This window comes from Notolabrus celidotus, chromosome 7 (assembly GCF_009762535.1).
Source record: "Notolabrus celidotus isolate fNotCel1 chromosome 7, fNotCel1.pri, whole genome shotgun sequence".
In the NCBI taxonomy this organism is placed as follows: Eukaryota; Metazoa; Chordata; class Actinopteri; order Labriformes; family Labridae; genus Notolabrus; species Notolabrus celidotus.
In genome coordinates, this window is record NC_048278.1 from 8,314,845 (window position 1) to 8,333,729 (window position 18,885).

The 18,885-nt window shown below is 40.0% G+C and overlaps 1 protein-coding gene across 6 annotated transcripts in view; it reads left to right on the forward strand.

Annotated features, from left to right (window-relative positions):
- rgs12b (regulator of G protein signaling 12b) overlaps window positions 1-12,651 on the forward strand; it is a 48,821-nt gene extending 36,170 nt beyond the window's left edge. For 3 of the 6 annotated variants that reach the window (XM_034688483.1, XM_034688484.1, XM_034688485.1), the window contains exons 7-19: window positions 3,530-3,699; window positions 4,030-4,122; window positions 4,247-4,390; window positions 4,757-4,939; window positions 5,143-5,293; window positions 5,475-5,569; window positions 6,087-6,287; window positions 7,738-7,811; window positions 7,966-8,092; window positions 8,191-8,287; window positions 8,371-8,438; window positions 10,168-10,339; window positions 10,750-12,651. In XM_034688483.1, coding sequence (XP_034544374.1) covers window positions 3,530-3,699; window positions 4,030-4,122; window positions 4,247-4,390; window positions 4,757-4,939; window positions 5,143-5,293; window positions 5,475-5,569; window positions 6,087-6,287; window positions 7,738-7,811; window positions 7,966-8,092; window positions 8,191-8,287; window positions 8,371-8,438; window positions 10,168-10,339; window positions 10,750-11,348 — 2,174 coding nt within the window. In that variant the 3' untranslated portion in view covers window positions 11,349-12,651. The remainder of the gene's footprint in view (window positions 1-3,529; window positions 3,700-4,029; window positions 4,123-4,246; window positions 4,391-4,756; window positions 4,940-5,142; window positions 5,294-5,474; window positions 5,570-6,086; window positions 6,288-7,737; window positions 7,812-7,965; window positions 8,093-8,190; window positions 8,288-8,370; window positions 8,439-10,167; window positions 10,340-10,749) is intronic. The other 3 variants (XM_034688487.1, XM_034688488.1, XM_034688486.1) reach the window with 2 other exon arrangements.
- The last annotated feature ends 6,234 nt before the right edge of the window (window positions 12,652-18,885 follow it).

Below are 18,885 nucleotides of genomic sequence, written 5' to 3' on the forward strand. Positions count from 1 at the left end.
TCTATCACTCGCCTCTTTCCTGTGATGTTGTCAGCTGTGTGTGTGTGGACACTGTCTTGAACTAAGCATTCAACCCTGTGTGTGTGAGTTTGCATGGGACCCTGATAGGGTGAGTATGGATGGAGGGGCTTGGTTGCCCCTAAAGATTCGTTACATGCCCCGCTGGCATCACACAGGCTCCTACCAGCTTTACCCAGGTGAGAATACAGTTACTTCAGAGGTTTAAAACCAAAGAACATTTGTAGCCACAGAGGATTTCTTTAGTCTACTAAAGCAAGTTGGGTTTTTGGTGTAAATTCTGTGACAGGAAGTAGCTTATTTTTCATTTTTTCTGCTCTGGAATTGTGAAACTCAAACTTTGGGGACTGAGCTCTGTGTAGCATTCAGATATCGCTCAGCTGATTTATTTTTCAGCAGGAGATTTTAAATATCTGAATAAATTTAGTAGCTGTCACATTTTTGATATATTGCGATTAATCGCTTTATTTTGTTGGTTACATTTTTAATTGCATGTTAAAATTTTGCGTTTCCAAACAGATTTTCTTTCCAAATAAAGTAATTCCAACCAGTAGCTTAATTCGGGAATGAAATAAATGCATGAAAAGTACTTAATGTGATCTTGACTTTACATTTTTTTAATTCAAATAATTTCTGCACTGCTACACCAGTGAGGCCTGAAGCCTTGACTTAGAAGTAGGAGACAGCGGTGCTGTCTTTTGTGGTATATAGTGCTTTTTTTTTTTTTTTTTTTAGGTATAAAACTGTTTCACATTTAGAATTATGCAGGAGTGCATGTGCACATTTCTTTGATTCAGTTAAATTATCCACAGATCTGTGGTGATTCACGCTACAAAATAGTGCTCTGCTAGGTTTTGTGATCAGTTTGATTAGCTGCACTAGTGTGCTTAGCCTGTTGGTGGTTGCTCAAACCAAAATCACTTTGGTAATGTTTTAATTCAATATAACAAAAAGTGCATATTACTTCTGACTTGTCAACTGAGACGTCTTGGAGTATTTTAAGTAGAATGTGCCATTTAATAGCGCAGCAGTGTCGTTATTTGCCATCACAGCAACAGCAAGTAAAAAGAGGTCAATGCAGCAGCTTAACCAAGGTGTTTGAAATGGAACAAAGTAGCATGTTATTTGAAAACGAATAAACGCATTACTTTCAGGCCTTAATCCCACCCTGTTTACACATTAAGACCGACACCCCTAGACTGAAGTCACACTGTAAGCCACTAAAAACTTGGTTCAAAATCTTTTAATATTTGACCATACAAAAATAAGCACAAAGAAAATTAACTTTTAAAAACTCAACCAGGCTGCTTCCACAGGACTTTATAGGTGCAATTCAATTTAATTAATTAATTTGATGCACTGGTAGAAAACATGTATAAGTATTGTCAACATGTATATCATACCTTTGTGTCATTCGTCTAGGTCCTCGGAAGTACATGGTTTCACCTTTTTTTGGTATTTTAAACAATTTTTTTCTTCTTGAATTCTGTCAATGATTATGGGAAAAGTAGATTTCCCGTTTTTGTATATTAAGATCTCTTTCTTTAAATTCCCATCACTGTTTCATTTTAACTACCCAGCAACCTTGCAGTTTATCAGTCACTTCACTTGCTTTGTTTGGCTTTTGATCTGAATGGGCCATAAAACACAGAGCTCAATTACAATTCATCATTTCTTCATTATGAAGGGGAAAAATGGAGAAACCTGACAAGCAAAACCTACAGATCTTTTTTAAACTAAATTAACATTTTTATATGATAATATCTGAAACTATTTTATTGTTGTTAATAGCGAGAACATTTCAGTTGAGATACTTGTTTTTAAGACTTTTGATTTATTCTGGATGTGTGTTGGAAAAGGTATCAACACCTGTGATACAGAAGATGAGAGAATGAGTAAGTCAGTAATTGACTTCCTTTAATAACTGAAGATCTTGGAGTTGTACACTAGTTGAAACTGAATGAGAATTAACGAACTGGACAGTTTAGAAGTAATATTAAAATGATTTCCAGCTTGTATAATGTCATTGATACGGCAATAAAATTCACAGAATTAAAAAGCACACTAGAATTATTCATCCTTTTCCAAGTTTTGATCAGACCACACTTTAGCTCTGGGCGTCATACTTCCTTTCGGTTTATTTTCAGGATCTACGTCCTTTGGGGCACCTGACCGGTGATTACGTCCCTCTGGCTGTTCTTGTTTTTTTATTTTATCTTATTCAAGCAGCACATTTTCAGTTCAACATGCCTGGAGCTTTGCTGTTCTTGTACTCAGCTTGTCTCTATGCCTTTCCTTTGCAAGTCTGTCTCAACAGTGGTACCATAGAAATACTGAGATGTAGTGGTGGGAAAGATAGTCAAGTGTTAAATACATTGGGATTTCCCTTAGAACTATTAAGCTGTCATCTTTAAATAGCATCCTACATGTGACTGTTGTTAATGATTATAAGTACTGGAGAACATAAGTAGAATGTCTTTTAACTCTGTCTGAACTTAAGTAGTGTAACTCTGTTGGGGCTGTTCAAGATTAAGACAACTAAAATGTAAAAAATATAGTAATTGATTATACACAATGAAAACATAATTTTTTTAACATATTTTCAGTTGTTTCAAATCAAGCTTAACAGTGTGGAGCTGTAGGGGTAGTTTCTGCTACCTGGAAAAGAAAACACTGACACCAATAGTAACCTATCCTTTATGCGTAACAGTTTAATGACGAAACTGTCACATCTTCACTCATGTATTATTATTATTATTATTATTATTATTATTATTATTATTATTATTATTATTATTATTATTATTATTATCATTATTATTATTATCATCATCATCATTATTGTTATTATAAAAGCCAGTTGAGATAGACATTTCTTCTGTCAAATGTTCCACTCAGAGTCCAGCACACAATCAGTTTTGGTTTTCATTTGTGCATTCCCAATGTCTCTCTACTTCTCCGTATAATCCTGTGTGATTTATGTGTTTGCATGGCACTGCAGTTTCATGCCATTTTGTGGTGGAGGGTTGGTTTTTTTATGGTAATTAGGAGAACTAACAAGGACATGGCATTCATCACTTTAAGAAACAATTCTGCTCTTTAAGAATCATTTATGAATCTGACCTACACTTCTCGTAGAAAGCTCCCTAAGAACAAATTTAAGGAAGATCTTAAGAAAATGTTGGTGAATAAAGCCCATTGGTCCCCAGTTCACACCATGCCGCTGACAGTGCTGCAACCAAGTGAAGCTGCTGTAGAGACATATGAAAAAAAACACTGGGGCAAACAAGCACAATACAATTATGTCAGAAAAATGTTCATATTGATCATTATATTGCTTTTGAGCATATCACCCACTTTTGACTAATCCACCCAATGATTCCACTGCATGAGCAAATATATGGGATTAAAAAATGGAGATGCATGAACTCATAGGAACACTTATACAGAGATTCACAGCCTTCAACTGTACCTCTAATTATTTGATGTGTTTATTTGTGTCATTGAACAGAACTCAACAGCGCAGAGCTGCAGGGCTGCGGCAGTGACAACAGTCTGAACAGCAATGCCAGCCTCCCCAGCGTTCAGAGTCACCGACGCCACACTGAGAGGAGGGTGGCCAGCTGGGCTGTTTGCTTCGAGAGACTGCTTCAGGATCCCGTGGGGGTCCGCTACTTCTCGGTACTATAACAGCACATGACTGGTGATGGCCAGCACATTCGCTTAACAGAGAGGTTGTGTGTCCTTGCAACTATCAAAAGAAATGTTTTCTAATGTCACACTGTTGAAGGCAAAAATAGTTTTGCGTCTATATGATTCATTTTCAGCAATAAAAAGCTTGTGAGAGTAAAAGTTGAAATGTACCTTGAGGCCCAATTTGAAGCTCATGTTATGCAAACTATTTACAATTAAGTGTAATTATTTATTACACTCTCATACAAATCACAGCCTGTTGTATGACTGTAAAAACACCTTGGACCTAATGTTTGAAAATGGATTCTTTTGCCACAGGAGTTTCTGAAGAAAGAGTTCAGTGAGGAGAATATCCTGTTCTGGCAGGCTTGTGAGTTCTTCAGCCACGTCCCTGAGAATGACAAGAAGCAGGTAACGGACTTGCAAAGGTTTTAAGTGATTGCATTCATCCATTCATCCCTTTAAGCAATAATAAAGGAGAATCATATTCAATAATCCCCTGTTTTTGTATACTTGTCTTTTTATCCTTTCACAGCTCTCTCAGCGTGCCAGGGAGATCTACAACAGCTTCCTGTCCAGCAAAGCCACAACACCCGTGAACATAGACAGTCAAGCTCAGCTGGCTGACGACATACTCAACGCCCCCCGGCCTGACATGTTCAAAGAGCAACAACTGCAGGTATTTTTTACACAAACGAACTCATGACCCTATTCATTGAAATCTGGTTCTCAAGCTGGATTTAGATGACAATGATCCCTGACCTCTCTGACCTCTCTTGTAAGGGGAACGTGAAAAGAGACTTAACCTGAAGGACAAACTTATTAAAACAAAATAAAGGAGATCCCTTTTCAAGACTTGGTGTGCACACAAGGTCAGCTATAAGTCTAACAATGGAGGGGAGACCATTCCAAAGACTTCAGGCCACTTAAAGAAAGGAGATCAGGGCAAATGGGTGCATCTTGTGTTTGTTGGGTGTTGGTGAATACATCATATACTTTCTTATTTCCCCACAGTTATTCCTTTCCACTTTTTTCTTCACAACAGATCTTCAACCTGATGAAGTTCGACAGCTACACACGGTTCCTCAAGTCTCTGCTGTACCAGGAGTGTATGCTTGCTGAGGTGGAGGGAAGGCCCCTACCTGACCCTTACCACATCCCAAGCAGCCCAACCTCTAAAAACAGCACCACTGGTTCCGACCGCTCCAACATTTCAACACCCAAGAAGGTAACATTAAAAAAGGCTGCTACTCAGCTGTGTAAAATCCCAGTTTTCCCTCAGTATTAGTTGTGTGACTTGGTAAAATAGATTTGGAAACACATTTGACATCACGGTCAAAGATAAAAAATGAAAATGGTGGATTTCTCTGTTCAGATCTTGGAGTCAGCTGCTCTGTGTCTATCCCTCTATGCTTACTTTGTTTCTTAAAGGATGACAAAAAGAGCAAATCAGGCAGATCTTTAAATGAGGACAGCCGGGAGGATTCAGGAGACCGCAAGAAAGGCATGTTCTTCTCCTGGTCCCGTAACAGAAGTTTCGGCAAAGGCCCAAAGAAACGAGAGCTGACCGACTTCAACTACAGTCAGTATTTTTAAACGTTTTTGGAGTTCTTTTCATGTAATAGTGTTGTCTTTTTTTGTTGGAATGCTGTGAGAAGCTACATCATAATAAGTTAAGGTAGACATACAACAGCAGGGCAGTAATTATACCTGGATACAGTGGCATGTCTCCCTATTGGACACTATCAATACATATTTTACAGATTTCTCTGGCAACAATGGACGCCGTGAATCCCAGGGATCGCTGTCATCAGGAGCCAGTCTGGAGTTGGGGACATCAGGGCAGGGGAAGAACGAGGTCAGTCTAAGAACAGGCACTAGTAATTAGTTTTGGTTGTGTGGCTGTGTGTGCACAAACATTAATTTAATCAGGCTTAAACTTCAAATTCTTTCTCCCAATGTATCTGCTTAAGAGTACAGTATCAGCCATGACTTTATGACCACTCTCAGGTGGAGTGAATGACACTGATCATCTCATTACAATGGCAACTGTCATACATGGGGATATGTTAGGCAGTAAGTGAAACTTGTGTCCTTGATGGTGATGTTTTTGAAGCATGAAAGATGGGCAAAGCGTAAGGATAAAACGGGCTGAATCGTGATGTGTCTGGTCAGATCAGGGCTGTTTGGGCTAAGGGGGGGCCTGTGCAGTACTAGGCAGATGGTCATAATGTAACAGCTGATGATGAAAAAAGAATACTGAAATAATGTCAGGCTGTTCTTCCTCCTTTTAACTGTCAATTTCATCATTTTTCTTATATTGTAAACCCAACACTCCTTCTCCTCTCACCGTCCTGTCTCTGTTTTCTTCTCAGGGTGAAGTTCCCTCAGTGTCAACAGACCGTGGAGGAGGCAGCACCCCCTTGAGGCAGTGTAACATAAGCTTACCTGATGGCTCATGTTGCTCTGTGCCACTGAGGGCTGGAGTTTCTATCAGGGAGTTGCTGCTGGGCATCTGTGAGAAGCTCTGCATCAACCTTGCAGCTATAGACCTCTTTCTGGTTGGAGGGGAAAAGGTACAATACAAGTGGATCTTCATTTAGTGCCTCAAAGTCAACAAATCACACTAACCCAAATTAAGCAAATTATCTTACTGGCTAAATTTGTGGCTCTAAAATTTCTCAATTTCTCTAGTCTTATCCCCTTTATCACTTACAAAGGCTTTGATATCACAGGAAAAAATAATAATTCCAAAGTAAAAATCCTATTTCTAAGATGAGTTTGTTTCCACTCAGCTGCAGTCTGCTGATCCTGGTGTATTTGTGGTCGAGTTATTTTTACCAGATCATCAGAGGTATTACGGATTGGGTACCGCTCCCTTTTTTCCCATCCGTCTTCAAAAACGTTGAACTGATTTCTAATTCTCATTGTACTTTTTTCCATTCCATATATTTCGTTTACAAGATCCCTCTATTTTGAAGGAATTAAGTTCTCACCTTTAATCAATTTCTTGTAAATTGTTGATTTTTTTGCTGATTCTTGTATCCCATATACAGAGTCTATAGCCCTCATTCTTGTGGTCGCTGGCTCGGCTCCTGGCTGTGACACTTGGCTGAATGTCCTCCAACACTTTCTATTCTCCACATTCGCTGTCTCTCTTCAGCTCTCCTAGACTATAACTTCAAAATCTTGAGTGTATGGAAGACATTAGTTGTTCTAGTTAGCATTTTGCCCATACCAACTTTGAAAGGTCACAGTGTGTTAGACATTTTGGAATTTTAGCATTGTGTGGAGTTCTGCATGGAGGTAACTAAATTGAAATGCAACAATAGCTTCCTCACAAGAACACTTACACTACCAGTCAAAAGTTGGGACACACCTTCTCATTCAATTTTTTTTATTTATTTCAATTATTTTCAACATTGTAGATTAATAATGAAGACATCAAAACTATGAAATAATCTGGTTTTACCATAATCTGGATTACAACAGTAGTTAAATAGGACTATCCATTGTGTACTAACCCTACCTCTGAACAACACAACTGATGGTCTCAAACACATTAAGAAGGCAAGTCATTCTACAAATGAACTCTTGACAAGGCTCATGTTAATTAGAAACCATTCCAGGAGACCACTTCATGAAGCAGACTGAGAGAATACCAAGAGTGTGCAAAGCTGTCATGAAGGAAAAAGGGGGCAACTTTACAGAATCTAAAATATAAAACATATTCTGCTTTGTTTAACACTTTTTTGTTCATTACATCATTCCATATATGTTCTTTCATAGTTTTGATGTCTTTGATATTAATCTACAGTGTTTACAATCATTAAAATAAATACAAACCCTTGAATGAGAAGGTGTTTCCAAACTTTTGACTGGTAGTGTATATCAGTCACACAGTATGGGATTAGTATTTTTTGGCGGTTTAATTCTGTTCTCACAGTCAGCCATTGCACTTTAGGGTCGAGCAACTAGCAGGTCAGCTTTCATGATGGCCACTTCTTTTGTGTCTCTCTCTCTCAGCCACTTGTCCTGGACCAAGACTGTTTGACATTGTGCTCTAGAGACCTACGACTAGAAAAACGCACCCTCTTCAGGTAAAGCTATAACAAGTTGTTTCAAGCTTTCAAACTTTTGAAACCAATACAATGAGTGAAACTGGAGGTGAATGCTGGTCTTGATGCCACTGTTTCCACCTATTCTGCTGCAACACAGTTATCAGAGTATGAAGATTCTATTTCTCTTTTCCAGACTCGACCTGGTCCCCATTAACCGTTCAGTGGGTCTGAAAGCGAAGCCCACCAAGCCAGTCACAGAGGTCCTCAGGCCTGTGGTAGCCAAATATGGCTTACACCTCCCTGACTTGGTGGCCCGCATTGTAAGCAGCATTGTTACTGCGTCTGCCAGTAGATAGTAAAAGAAATAGACAAACAGATGTTGTATTCAATTATGTCAAATGTGCCTGTTCTGATGCAGAGTGGGGAGATGGAGCCACTTGATCTAGGTCTTCCCATATCCAACCTGGATGGGCTGCGAGTGGTATTAGACATTGCAGAACACACTCCTGGAAAAGGTAGGGAACATACAAACTCAGTCATCATAATCATTATCCTTTTGGATCTATACCTCTAAATGTTCTTTTTCTCCTTCATTCAGACAAACAGAAAGTTGCTTCCTCTAAGAGCCATGTCCCTGCCTCAGTGGGCAGAAACCAATCAACTACAGTAAGACCCCCCTTAGCTTATGTTTTTCATATTTTCTTCTCACACTGGAATGTTCTTTAACGCACTGAATGCCTCCACCTCCTGGATGATGATATCACGCTACTAAGTGTCTCTCTCCCCTTCCTCAATCACCCATGTCTGTTTGCACTGTCTAAAATATGTGCATTGGTGTATGATGTGTTTTTCTGGCAGCATTTGGGCTGTGTGTGTTTCGTGTTTTCAATGTGCAGTCAGGGGCCTCGACAAACTCTCCAGGTTCATAATGTTCCATTATCATGATCTGCTAAAATGCTTCATCAACTCTTCTTTCTGGTTTGCTGGTTCTCTTTCTTCTGTAACAAACCCATTAGCCAGGACATAATACCCCAGCTTCACTGGGCTTTTGCTGAGTTTTAGAACCTGAATATCTCCCTTTCACCTGGAGAGACATTTTCTGGTGGAGGTAGGAGCACTTTAGCTCGCTGACAGGGTCAAATCTTGTTAATGACTAGCTGGAAGGCAATTTATCGTCACAGAAAAATCTTTTCTCTTTGAAACAGGCTGCTTCCCGCTTCAAGCCCAGTAGTGTAGGTTTTAAGTAGTCTGACAGGTGGTCCCTGGTTTTGTGGTATTTGTCACTGTTACTGTACATGTTGGCTGTGCTGGGTAGACTCTGGGTAAATGGATTCCCCCTTCTCTTTTAACCAGAATTGAAGATGTTGTACATATCATTATCTGCGTCTCATCTGTAACTGTTGATGTAGCACGTTCTCTAGTTTTACATTAAATGTCACATTCACCCAAGTGTCTTCCTCAACGACATCCTAAACTTACAATTGAGAGGCAAACAAGCCTCCCACTGAGCTGCAGCCGCCCCTGTAGCTGCATCATTGAAATCCCCAACTACCTTGATTCATTCTTCATTTTACAAAGTGTCATCCTCCTCTAGGGTTGCAAAGGGGTGGAAAAATTCCAGTAAATTTCCATGGGAAGTTAAGCTGCGGAATTTTGAAAATATTCCAAATTGGAAATTATGGGAATTTATGGGAATTTAATGGAAAGGTATCATATCCAAGCATAAATATGCGTTTTGTTATAAGCAGACATCCATCCAAAATAATACAATTAAAACAGATTTATTTGTAAGTAGAAATTTATCTAGCGTTAAATATTTTATTGAACAATCAATTATTTCATTGAAGAACAAAAACATGAATGTTGAGTTAAATATTACTCATCCCCCCCGACCCAACCCATTCAAATATGAACAAAAATGCAATCCCAACAAAGTTCCATTCAAAATTTTAAATGAAATTAGCCGCTCACCCTCCAAAAAAGTCCCATTAAACATGCAAATAAAAAGTGCATTTAGGGGGCATGGTCTCAATAGCCCTGCAGTAAGCAGTGTGCTATGTGCATGGGATTGAGGAATAACATAGACATTCAACTGTACTTGCATGAAATCTGGTTGTTTTAGTCAGGATTATGCTAAAATATATTTTCCCCAACTATATTTAAGTTCCCTATTAAGAGCCCACCTTCAATTTAGTAAATTCCTGGTTTATTCCTGTTTATTCCCATAAATTCTCATGGAAAGTTTCCAACTTTGAAAATTCCTGGAATTCTGCAACCCTATCCTCCTCACCGTAGTATCATAGTCCCCATGTTTCGTCAATACTTGCATCCATATTGGCACCGTCAAGACTGACCAGGGCTCTAATGCCCAACTTGCTCTCCTTGTGGCCATCAGGGGGAGGACAGGCCAGCAGGGAAAGCTGGTTCAGCCCTGCCCCATGGGGAAAATGGCAAGGCTGGGCCCAACCCTGACAGTAGCAGCCAGCCCTTACCCAACCACTCTGTCTCTCTTCATAAGGCTCTGGAGAAAAGAAAGCAGAAAAAGATTAATATAGACGAAGCTGAAGGTAAAGAACAATGATACAAGCCGCCTCTCTTTTGTTTCTGTTGCTTTGTTGCTGTGATCACACTAACCCTTTGCCTGCCTGCTGTATTGCAGGAGCAGCATTAAATGCTTTCAAAGCTAGCTTATCTATCTGATCACACTGAATGTAGCTATGACTTGTTTAACGGATTAATACACATCCTCTGCTGCATGTTGCCTTAATTACAAAGAATGTGTTGGACTGTTTCCAAGATGTGTCGGGATGATTATTTATTTGTTTCCCTGTGTGTTGTGTGTGCACACGCATACATGTGTGTGTGTGTGTGTGTGTGTGTGTGTGTGTGTGTGTGTGTGTGTCTATGTGTGTGTGTGTCCTTGTGTGTCTGTACACCTGTTCCTGTTTGTTTTGTGAATGCACTTGTGTGCCTGCAGAGTTCTTCGACCTCATATCCAAAGCTCAGAGCAACAGAGCAGACGACCAGCGAGGCCTGCTAAACAAAAGTGACCTACAGCTCCCAGATTTTCTGCGCCTGACACCAGTGGCAACCAACCAGGCTAGCCCTCCTCCCTGTGAATCTGAGCCCGGTTGCTCAACTCCGTATTCCTGCAACCCCAACAATGGAAGCTTCCCTCGCAACGGTCGCCAGGGCATCAAGGCAAAAAGCAATGACAGGGGAGGAGGCAGCACCCACTTGCTCAATGCAAGCCATCAGTCCCAGAGCTTGGATTCTGCACTTGGCACTGAGAGTAGAGGGGGGAGGAAAACCAGACCTCCCCCTCCGTTTCCTGGCATCCTCTCCCCCATCCATCCGTCCCAGGGTGCCCACTGTGGCCCCATCCTGGACTCTGTCAGGGGAGAATCAGTCCAGATGCTGGAAGAGGACACCCTGTCTGAACTGACTCTGGTTGGAGAGGGTGACATTAACTGCCCCAGTCTGAACTACGTCACTCCCTCACCCCTACAGTGCAACCCTCACCCCCGGCACGAAGCACAGGATGATCGTCCCAGCTCAGGTACTTCCCCGGTGTGAACTCTTGAAACTTTTCACCCAATAAAGTCAGCCTGAAGTTCCTTGTTGGTTTGTGGCCCAGAATGCATCCAGCTCTCCTCCCTTGTTTTCATAAATCACTTTCTACTAGATAAAATAAAGGCAAAACCATTTCAGATATAAACACAGGAAATAATGGAAAACACTGATCTGGATAGTTGATGAATTGATAGAGTGAAGAATGCACTACCCTGCAGCCAGCTTCTACTTCAAATCAACATCATCCTTAAGAAAAAATATTTCATGCACATGCAGAGAGGAAAGATTGATGCATTACGCAGCTGTCAGTGTATAACTTCTCCCTGTTTTTCCTTGCATAATGTGTGTCTGTGTGAACTTTTGAGTGACTTGCTGTGATTTTCCTCTGGAAATGTAAGCTTAGGCCAAGTACCGAATGAGTTGCTGATAACCCGTGCCATCACCCCAGCTCTCCGACCCCATTGTACAGAATGTAACAATGCACTTTAGCCAATTACAAACACAATCACAAAAACAAACCACACTGATTCCACTTTAATGGAATCATGTCTTATCTTTTTTTTTTTGGACTGTTCAAAGTTTCAGTGTCATGCTACGATAAGGTAGCATTTTATTTGATAACCAATAATCAATAGATGCTAAATCCACACTAGTAATGAGAATCCATCACTTCATCTTTAAGTTGACCATTAATTATTTATAACTTGTTACATGCGTTTAAGCTCACTGCATTTCAGGATGCTGAACATATGTTCAGCTGGACACACCTTTGCTCAATTTTAGCACATTCTGTGTTTCCATCACTATCCTCTCCCCTTATTGATGGTGTCATGAAACAGATTAAAGCTATCGTCCTCTCTGACCAAATCATCAGAAAAACTCTGCTCTGAGCAGACCTTTTTTTCCTCTTTGTACTCCATCAAACAGGAGCATCAGTGTCTTTCCTTTCCACAGTCTTGCACTTCTGCAGAGTTTTGAACTTTATTTTAATGCCGGTCTTAAGCTGGAAGATTTGGAGTAACAAGTCACATCGTTTCACTTATCTCTCATACTTTATCCTGTACTGGTAGATTATCTCAACCTCCTTTTCCCTTTTAAGATCTGCCAGTTACAAATATTAATTTGTATATAGTCATCTTTTTTAATTCACTGTATTGCTATAGTCATTGTTGATATACAATGCAGCAATACTGTTCTCTTCAGCTGTGTCATGATAGCCATCAGTTTTCCTCTGGTCTGTTCAGTTGACTGCTCTGTCTGTAAATAGTTCAAATAAATGTTTTAAAGGTTGAACTCTGTCTCTGGAGCCTCGTGTGAGTGGCCTCATTTCTTTTCAATTATATCTAAATCATCTGTTTTTCCTCACTTCATAATCTATGAGTCTGTGTTCTTAACTGTCAGTTCTACATTTACACTTTTTATCTTAAAGTTTGTATGTAAAAACTATGTTTGAGTTTTTATATTCATATTTAGACCTTAGGCTGTATAAATAATGGACGTTGTATCCGTGAGGTCACCCATCTGTTCCTGAGCGCTGTTTTGAAGCCAATCGTTGGCTGGAGCCATATTGGTATTGGTCAACCAAACTTAGTTTGAGGTAAATAGGCGGGGTTTGAGCCTCCCAGCCAACAGCTATGTCTTCCCGCCTTTCAGTAAAGTCAGTCATGTCTTTATTTGGGCAAAAACTCATAATCTTAATATCTTCTGAACCGTTGTGTACAGTGTGTGCCAAAAGAGAAATTAGCTATGTAGACCGAAGCTGTTGATTTGAACCAGGCTGTAAACATGTTTATTTCTGCTGCAAAGATCACCTTTTTTGAATTGGTGTGCATGTGGTTTCTGGTTTTTCTGCAGCCAGCCTCAAGCGGATGATCAGTGAATTGCAGTTTATAACACTTCCGCACGGGCTTCATATTTTGAGACCGGAGGTTGCCGCTTGATTTAGACTCAAATATAAAACAGCATATCACTATCCGTATATCGTCAAGGCTGCCTATCTCTGCTGTACTTTGTACTTTTCTCAACCACATTACAGAGGGAAATATGTTGATGTTGCTCCTCTAGTTTAATGGACAGCGATCAGTCATTTTTTTTGTTTAGGTTCTCATGTGAAGAGACATGTTTTTCTTCTAAAATCTGATGCATTGTTTCAGATTAAGTTGCACTTCTGTAGGGGAGTTCAAATCAACTTTTACTAATAATCTCATTTGTTTAAGTGTCATCAGTGTATATCTAAACAATTCTTCCACCAAAATTGAATTAACAAAAGTAATTACTCTCAAACTTTCTTACCCGCCAATCAAAATCTGAGATCTGTTTGGTTCATCTACCAACCTTTTCTTCTTTCTTCGACTTTTGGCTAGCCCGCTTAGTCGCAACAACTTCTGTCCTAAATATCTTACTTGGTATTCCTGTCTTCTCCCTTTTGCCTCTTCTACTATGTGTGTATGTGTTTGCATGTCAGTGTGCGTATGTGGGTCTGTGTGTATGTGTTTTTCTGACGTATTGGGCTTTTGTTTTGGGTTACAAAGGCTTTTTGGGGGAACTGGGCTATCAGCAATGCATGGGTTCACTTTGGCTCAATGCCTTGTTAGGCAAGCTTTGTCATGCTGGGCTCTTTGGTATCCAACAAACTAAACTAGGTTAGGTTCCTGTTCCTCACATGAGTACTCACATGCACTCACAGAAACACACTTTTTTACCCCACACATACATCCTGTCCCCATGGACAAAGAAAATGTACATCATTCGACTTGATCATCTCACTCTCCAGCTGTTTTCATTTGAATAAATATAAACAGTTGTTTACTGTAGTTGTGATTCCTCTAGACCTGACATGCATAAAACGCAAAAACTGTGTTTTATCAAAACATATCTGTGCCAAGACAGAGTGAGATAGAATAGAAATATAGGTTTTCTTTGAATTAAACACACCTGATCTGAATCATCACTAAAGTTTATAGTTTGCTGTGATGTCTGAGTCTGTGTTTTATCTTACTGCTAACCAGAAAATCTAATATCAGTTACTATGTCTGAAAACTACTTGATATAAAAGTACAAAAACAAGAATTTGCACCTTTTGGACGTAAATACTCAGTTTGTTTCTGAAAATCTCCTACAGGGTCCAAGAAAGGGCTTCATTCCTGTTAAGAATGATGACTTGGTTTTGACATAGTGAACTAATCTTGAGATATGATCTCTATATTAAAGCTACGGTGCTCTGTGAATCATATTATTGTTCTTCTAATTGCATGGGAAAACCTTGTGTAATTCACTGGCTCTTGTTTGTCCATCTTCTCTGGCCAACAAAATAATTAGTGCATCAGCACAATTAGCTTTTCATCTCAAATGGCCCCACCTGCTGGTGACAGAATGAATCAGAAAATGGTGGTGGTGGAAATAGAGACGAAGAGAGGGGGAACAAGAGGAAAACACCTTTTCCTTTAGAAGTTAATGCGACTGGATGAAGTTTAAGCTTCATGACTGAAAGTACTAGTGTTGCCAAATTGTGTCCTGTACTTAAGTACATGTCATAGTTGTTTTTATACTTTCTAACAGCTCGAATCGACAACAGACTTAAGAATGTTGAAATATTTCACACTACTAGCTTTTATTTTACAATGGCTCTGCGCACACACAAGTGTTTTCAATTTAAAAAATGTACTTTGTGATCAGAAAGAAGACAGATCAGCTGTCAAACAGTCTTGTACCTATTTTCTGTTAGCCAGTAGATGGCAGCAGGATCTATCTATCTATCTATCTATCTATCTATCTATCTATCTATCTATCTATCTATCTATCTATCTATCTATCTATCTATCTATCTATCTATCTATCTATCTATCTATCTATCTATCTATCTATCGGATAGATCTGTTCGTCCATCTGTCTGTATCTATACAAATATTTAACTATATATAATATATGAGTGTGTGTGTGTGTGTGTGTGTGTGTGTGTGTGTGAGTGTGAGTGTGTCCGTGTCCGCCCGCGTGTGTCCGCGTGTGTCTGCCTGTTTTCTGCTGCCACCCAGCACATCGTGTGTGATGGAGCGAACATGCTGTGACTCTGTTTTCATGGTGTTTGAACAGTTGGCCACATGCTGGTCAGGGCTGTCAGAGTGTGATATTTTACTGAGTTTGACAGAATGTGAAATCTCGCTTGATATATCACAGCCTCCTGCATATACACACATATTAAAAGACCTCTAGTTTTGTCTGGAAATGTGTGTGTCCTTTTTATTTTTGCATTTCATTCCTGAATGCACCACAGACATCTACCAAAAAATGCAGAACACCGTGCTCTCATTTTGTGTTTTTATGTGAGTGATCCTGGCATGTGGGTGCTTTGCAGTGCTGTTGAGTTCAGTGATGTTCATCTGGCCTGGCTATCTTTTGTCATCGCTCTTTTTTAAGCAGCCTCTTCTTCCTCAGGAAAAGACAGGGACAGGTGGAAGAGGAGGGAAAGAGGAGATGGTTCAAAAAATCCCAGCAGAAGAACCACCCCCTCCAACCCCACCCTGTCTTCTTCTCCTCTTTGTCCTCCACCGCGTCCTCATCCTCACTCACGGAGTAAATCTAAGCCAATATCATCCAGTAAAAAACACTCAACTCCAAAACAAGCCTTGGATTTGGACAAAATTGGGGCCACCCCTGAACCAGAAGACAACAGGCAAACCCGTAGAGGGTCACATGACCTCAGGGGCTTCCAGGGTTCAGAACTGGACAGGAAGTGGGGGGGTGTGGCCTTGGAGCTGCAGTGCTATGGCAGCAGGATGAGGTCAGCGGTGTACCAGACTTCAGACATGCCCTCTATGGTCAGAACCAAAAGACAGTTGGAGCAAAGTGACAACAAAGGGCGGATAGACCGGAGTAAATTAAAGGCTACTTTTGTTTGAGGAGCCTGATGTTAACATGACTCACTGGCTGCTAATGTTGTCTCTGTGACTCTGACCACTTTAACGGCTTCTGCAGCTGCTGATACATCGTCAATGTTTCATCCTGAGATGTAGGAGCCAGAGTCAACAACTGTGCAGCTGCTCCCAGACTCTCCATCAAGGACTGTCATTAGACAGTGGGTGGATGACATAAATCAAATGCTGTGTCCACTTATTCTGTGCAGTGATGGAAAGGAACAAAGCCCAATCACCCAATCATGTATTGACTTGTTTTTCCTGTTAATGATAACTTGTACTTTTACTGCATTTTATGTCCCACAGATATTTGTAGCTAAAGACCAAAACAATCAACAAAATGTGATGTGTTGTAATTTAAAGCATGTTAAATTGGATGTAGCTAGGTCAGCTTCAGCTTGTTGAAAATGATGTTCACATAGCAATGCCTGAATACTAATAATTTAATAATAGTGTGTTACAATATCAAACTTTCAAAGAAAAATGAAGACGATCATATATGAAATTAGGTGGATTTTTTTTCTTATTTTCTAACATTTGCGTACTCATTATTGAGTACACGTATCATCATGGTACACTTTGTTTTTGCTACGTTTTACTGAGATATTTCCTTGTGCGATTCTTGGTACATAGACAGGACGGTCTCTGTGCCCTCATTGTTCCTCGTGAAATGTTAGAAGCTTTGATTTACTAATATATCACCATGGCCAGGCTGAATCTTCAAAAATTGGACCTCAGTGCCTGATAGAAGGAAGCTGAACAGTGAAAATAAATATAATAACAATTCAAAGCAACAAGAATTATGATTAAAAATATTATGACTGCAACAAGAACAAGGCTTTTATACGTTTCTGAAGTATAAAGTAGAGCATAGAAGTATATCAGTAGAGCATAAAATATATGTCTCATGAATATGTCCAACATGTCAGGGATAATACCAAAGTGTTTAACTGGTGAGATCGCTCTAAGATCAAGAGACCTGATTGGACTGTGGGTGGTGCTTTTTTTTACAGGTTAATCACATAATATACAACCCAGGTCTGGAGCGGAGTAGTTGTGCAACACAAGTCACCATGGAGATGTAGAAGAAGTGAACGACCTTCAGAATAAAAACCTAGAACTAACACTTAATTAACCTCCCTGACCGCAAATCCTGCTCTGTGGTACAGGTCAGAGCAGGGGCATCTGCTGCAAAATATGTCCCAAACCTTTAATGTTATTCATACATACAACTCCTTCCTCTCCCCTCTCCTAGCTTAATTAACTACCTTTTTTTTTAAATAAATTTGTCTCTGTGAAAAAAGAGAAAGGGTTTTTAAGGTTATGTGGAATTTTAAGTTTGCTGGTAGAATGAGCTATCTTTAAGCCCAATCTAAATTTATCAGTTGAGGGCTGTTGGCTGATGATGTTGTTTGTGGCTGATGAGATGAGGAAGCTGAGGAAACTGTGAAGACTGACCCATGGTGAGGAGATGGACAGCTGCATGAAATTATATCATGAAATAACCGTAGGGGGAGAAAGACACATTTTACAAAAACAAGGAAGAAAAAAGCAGCAATATGATAGGCTAACAACAAGGGAGTGGAGCTAGTTTGATAGATGTAACTAGGTGATGAGGACAGCATGGGGAAATAATGGGTGACCATGTGTGGAGGAGTAAATGCTACATAAATCAGCATGCAGAATCTAGTGTTTCTGTATAAATATGGAGCTCCATGCAGTTTTTACCTTCAGGATTTGTTCATTGAGTGGGCATCTCATGTTCACATATAAAATAATTATCTGTACTATAGCTGTACGATTGATCATTTACTGATGCAGCTTTGTCTGTTGTACTTCGTTTGATTGGTATTATTCTAGACAGAGAAAGCTGCACAGATTAAAGCTGCTCTCCACAGACGCCCTGGTTTAGCATTAAGGCAACTTGAATCCCTGTCTAACACCCGGCTAAGAACAACCTCATGAGCTAATTGAAAGGTGCGCAAGCTATGTCCCTTTAATTGATTCATCTCTATTGTAAACAACAGGGACTTGACGCGTGATAACAACTGTACTCACTTGACGGACTCACAGAGTGAGGCCCTCCTGAAATTTGGTGTGGTTGTCGGGGAGAGAGTGCAGACTGCGGACTTGGCTGGGCTATTTTGAAAAAACGTGACCTCCTGTCTTTCTCTCAAGAGACCAGGGTTGTGGTGGTGAAATACAACACACACTCACTATCACACATAAGCATTGTAGTGATGGAAAAAGTAGGACTGACTACCCAGGAACCCAAACCCCAATATAGAAAGGGGTCCTGGGTAGTCAGTCCATGGCTTCAATTCACAATGTTTTAATGAAGGGTGAGATAAAGTACAATGAAGCCACTTACTAGAACAACTAAAAAAGTCTAACTAATTCCTATTCAGATTTTTAAATGTGTAAAATCTTTCATTGTGACTTCCTGAAGATTGATAAAACCATACAAATGTTTATAAATTGCATTAAACGTTTTAAAGGGTCATAAGCACAATGGAGGTGTGGCTATAGCAATTGCAGGGGGTTGGCTATGGTGGGGCCCAATGTGATAGCTTTACATGGGGCCAAGAATTCCTGGCTACACCCCTGCACACACACACACACGCACACAC